The sequence below is a fragment of the Montipora foliosa genome, chromosome 12, assembly GCF_036669935.1.
Source record: "Montipora foliosa isolate CH-2021 chromosome 12, ASM3666993v2, whole genome shotgun sequence".
NCBI classification, from domain to species: Eukaryota; Metazoa; Cnidaria; class Anthozoa; order Scleractinia; family Acroporidae; genus Montipora; species Montipora foliosa.
The window spans coordinates 21,808,916-21,813,915 of NC_090880.1; the positions used below are offsets into that span (position 1 = coordinate 21,808,916).

The 5,000-nt window shown below is 39.9% G+C and overlaps 1 protein-coding gene across 1 annotated transcript in view; it reads left to right on the plus strand.

The window, feature by feature from the left end:
• The window catches only part of LOC137979410 (melanocyte-stimulating hormone receptor-like), a 5,024-nt gene extending 623 nt beyond the window's left edge, over positions 1–4,401 (plus strand). Inside the window, exon 1 of the mRNA XM_068826666.1 lies at positions 1–4,401. This exon is cut by the window's left edge and continues 623 nt beyond it. Within this exon, the coding sequence (XP_068682767.1) occupies positions 1–810 (810 nt within the window). The 3' untranslated portion in view covers positions 811–4,401.
• Positions 4,402–5,000: the final 599 nt, after the last annotated feature.

Below are 5,000 nucleotides of genomic sequence, written 5' to 3' on the forward strand. Positions count from 1 at the left end.
AATTCCCTAATCTTAACAGCCCTTCGCAAGGAAACTTCTATTCATCCGCCGTCCAAACTCTTGTTTCGCTGCCTCGCGACAACAGACCTCTTGGTGGGTCTTGCTTCCGAACCTCTCGCGATCCTTTACTGGATATCTGCGATAAATCAACACTGGAGTATTTGCTACTATGCCTTTCTGTCTCTTGTTGTAACAGGCAACGCCTTGTGCGGAATGTCCCTGATAACCTTAGCTGCTATCAGCGTGGACCGTCTCTTTGCCTTGACGTTTGGCCTCAGATACAAGCAAATTGTAAGCATTAAACGAGCGTACGCCACTGTAACTACATTCTGGCTCATTTCCATGGCCTATTCCGCCGTGTACGTCAAGTACGAACTGGTTACTACGCGGGTTGCTATTATAATAACGGCACTTTGCCTCGCTGTATCCGTTATCTCCTACACAAAGATCTTCTTACGCCTCGGTGGTCGACGTCCTATACATCAAGGTGCCAGCCAAGGTGCCGAACAACCGAGTCACTTACGGCAAGTTAACATACAGCGGTACAGAAAAGCTCTGTCCACAGCACTGTGGCTTCAGTTTGTAGTAGTGATGTGCTATTCGCCCAATGGTATTGCGATTCTTTTGTCGACTGAATACGGACTAACATCATCAATGATAATTTTTAGCCAAATTGCAATGACTCTTGTTTTCTTGAATTCGTCAGTAGCCCCGATTTTTTACTGCTGGAAGATGAAACAGGTATGGATGATAATAAAGGCAACTTTGAAATGTGCTAATTCAAGGGTAGCCAATGACCAAATGTCTTAAAATTTGTCAGAATTACGTAAAATGGTTTTCAACAATACTGGCCAAAAAAGAGCTAAATTAAAGCTCGCTTAGTAAGTTTGTAACTGCTCTATAATGCAAAATATTTATCTGTTCAGATCTTCTAGGAGAGCTTCAGGGCTGTAGAAGTCTATAGATCTAGGTGGCTTTTTTGCTTAATTCGTCCGAAACGGTTGTAGTAAATGCGACGCAGGTGTTCATCCTTGTCCAAGAACACGACGCCGGATCCTTTGTCAGGTTTCGTTAGAACTATGTCATCTCGCCTCTTCAACTGATCAATGGCTTTCAGGAGTGTTTGTGGAGGCTTAGTGTCCTCTCGGTGAATATAATTCAGCGCCACCGACCGTAGAGTAGACGCTGCAAGGTCACGAAATTCTTCCGGTAAACGTGGCTCGAAATTCCGAATAAACTCTCTCAAAGCTGGCCTTCACGTCAATGGAGGACACGTGTTTAGGTTTGGCAAATTTCACACCACAACAGAGCACAAGCATTTGGAAAAAATATCCTGACAAACTTGTCAACTCTACCATTTCACGGTTTGTTGCCGCCAAAGCATAAGATCAACCTGTTTCCTCACCTACTGTCAGCGATCGATCAGACCCCATTCGTGTTGTCCTACTTTTTAAAGATCAGGCTTCAGCTAATATTGTGCATGCCCAACTTAAAGATTTAAGTCAGAAGATCCACACGACCGTTCAGCCCGTATTTGTCAACCAGAGGATTGAACAAGATCTCAAATTGTGAGAAGCTAAGAGGGCGATTGTGAACCAACAGTGCCTTGTTTACAAGTTTGAATGTGACCTCTGCGATTCAGGTTGTTTGTCTCGCACGTCGCCATCTGCACCAACGTGTTGAAAAACACAAAACTCTTCTTCTTCAATTGGCAAACATTTTTTGGCTCCAAAAGATCTTACAAAGAATTATAGGGTGCGTTAGATTGACCGTATTCCAGAATAGGAATACATGGAACATAAGTTAGAAACCCGGGGTCTGGGTCGGGCGCGAAAGATGGCAGACAAGGTTTTGTGTACTCCGATGTTTCTTATCTAAATGCACGATGTCAGCAAAGGCAGATAACGTTAAAGACCACCCACAGACCGTAGAATTGACAGAAGTAAAAAGAGACAGACAAAGAAAAAAACGAATGCGCGAGCGTGGCTCACAAACGGACGAAGAAGGTGTTGATGAAGAACTCAATCATGGCTGCAGCATGTGCAGCAAGAAGCTTGACGGAATTCAAGAAAAATTAGACAAGGTTCTTGCTCTTATCCCTGAAATGCAGAAGTTACAAGCCAAAGTAACAGAGCTCGAAAAAGAAAAGAACGATTTGAAAGAGAGCTTAGAGTGGTCTCAAGCGGAGATTGGAGAACTGAAGATCGATACCGTTTCAACCATGACAAAGCTTGCCGCTGTAGGTCACACATTTGCCAGGGTGGAAGTGCTCGAAGCACGTTTAATCAAACAGGAATGCCATAATCGACGAAATAGCATAAAATTCTTTGGCATCCAAGATGATGACCACGAATCTCCGAAAGACACAGAAAGTAAATTAAGACAATTTCTGCATAAAGAAATGAAGATACCAAGCGGCGACGTTAAAGAAATCCACTTCGAAAGAATTCATAGAATTCCAACTCGACCAAAGGAATATAAGAAGAATCAGCAGAGACCAATAATTGCGAAACTTTCTTCCTTCCAAGATAAAGTTTATCAAATCATATATCAAGAAGTTGCCTAAAGGTAAAAAGCTCGGCGTATCGGACGACTTCCCAAAGGAAGTAAGCGATATTAGAAAGGCTCTCTTCCCTGTCCTTAAAAAGGCGAAAGAAGAAAAGAAAGTAGCGTTCTTTAATGTGGAGAAGCTCATTATTGAGAATGTAGTCTACCGTGGGCCCAAGACCAAAGACTTCCCGCTTTATGGTCGAATAATGGAAAGTAACTAGAAACTGATCTTTGCTGCCTTTGCTGATCTCTAAGGAACGTTTGCGTTCGCTTCAGACAAGGTAACCTGCTCCGTTTGCAGCAGGTTCTTATGTGTTTTGTGTTTTGCCTTATTTGTTGTGCTAAGATGTATTTTTCTGTCTACGGTCCCACTTTATGATTTTAAGCGTTTAATGATTCTACAATATTGTGATGCCATTTGTATCAAAAGTTACTCTGTTTACAATTCGAATCCGCAAACTGAGTTAGTAAAGAAGACTTTCTCCAAGTTTATTTTGATAGTTAAATATGAAGTTTAAAATCTTATCCCTAAATGTGAGGGGGTTAAACAAAACAACCAAGCGACGCCAAGTGTTTCGATGGTTACATCAACAAAAAGCAGATGTTATTTTCTTACAAGAAACATATTCGTCCCCTCAGACCATAAAAACATGGGAAGCGGAATGGGGAGGTAAAATAATTGAGAGCCATGGTTCAAATCACAGTAGAGGTGTAACGATTCTTTTTATGCCTAGACTCGACGTCACAATCGAAAAAATTGTAAATGATTCAAACGGCAGATATATGCAAAGTGAAGTGTTATTGGACGATGAAAGGTTTGTGTTTTTGAATATTTATTCTCCGAATGATCAGGCCCAACAAATTCAATTCCTCAAGAACCTGTCAAGCTCAGTGCTTAATTCTTATGCAAATGAAAAAGTAGTGATAGGTGGAGACCTTAATTGCGCAATGCATGTGATAGATAAACGTGGAGGGCGACCAATCACTCACAAGAAAAGTGTCATTCAACAGATAAATACTTTAATAAGCTCTCAAGACCTTATTGATACCTGGAGCTATATACATCCTAACACGCAAGGCTTTACCTGGAACAATCCATCGATGAAGATTCAGTGCAGATTAGATTATTTTTTCATTTCAAAAGTTATGGGGTCTGCAATCAAAAATGTCAAAATCTTACCAAATATCTTTTCTGACCACTCTGCCATAACTCATTCAATGTCGTCTGTTGTTACAGAAACAAAAAGCGGGCCCGGTTTTTGGAAATTCAATAACTCTTTGTTAACAGATGAGAATTACTTGCAAATGATAACAACGGAAATACCAGAGTTCGTGTCAAAATACCAAGAGCTCACAGACAAAAGATTGATTTGCGATTTAATTAAGATGGAAATTAGAGCCTCAACGATAATTTTTGCGAAAAAAAAAGCTAAAAAAAGTCGTCATGAAGAAAAAGAATTGTTAGCGATGTTTATGCGCTTGCAAGAGACACTAAGAACAAACTTTAATGAAACTACTAAAATCGAAATGGAACGGGTTAAAAAAAAACTTGCGAAAATAGTTGCAAATAAAACTCAAGGCAGAATTGTTCGCAGCAAAGGTCGATGGTACGAATTTGGTGAAAAGAACAACAAATATTTTTACAATTTAGAAAAAAGAAATCACAAACGAAAGCATACAACATTGTTAAAAGAAGATGATGGTTCTGTTCTACGTGATCCCAAAGTAATTTTGGAAGAAGAAGAAGCATTTTTCAGTGATATCTATAGGTCTAAAGGCGTGTGCCCAGACTCTGAAACCTTTCAATATTTCTTCAACTCAGATGGTCTTATCACCCTAAAAACTGAAGAAGCAGAAAGTTTCGAAGGACTCTTGACGCTACAGGAGTGTACAGACTCCCTTAGTCATTTCAAAACAATAAAACTCCAGGCTCTGATGGTTTTACCATAGAATTTTATGGATCATTCTGGGATGTTATAGGACAAATAATGGTTGATAGCTTCAATTACGCAGTTGAAAATGGGTCCTTAACAATCACCCAGAAACTTGGAGTCATATCTTTAATACCGAAAAAAGACAAAGATAAAAATTATCTGAAAAACTGGAGGCCAATATCGCTACTAAATAATGATTACAAATTGCTGCTTAAGCTTTAGCTCTACGTCTAAAGTCTTGCCAACAATTATTAGTTCAAGCCAAAGTGGATATGTTAGAGGAAGATTTATTGGGGAAAGTATTAGAATGATATCCGATATTATGTCTTTTACTAAAGCGAGAAACATCCCAGGCCTGGCCGTCTTCCTAGACTTTGAGAAAGCGTTTGATTCCATTGAATGGAAATACTTGCAAAAATCCCTAGAAGTGTTCAACTTTGGTCCACAATTACGAAAGTGGGTCACGGTCCTATATAACGGAATCTCTAGTTGCGTCTTGAATAACGGTTTCGCAAC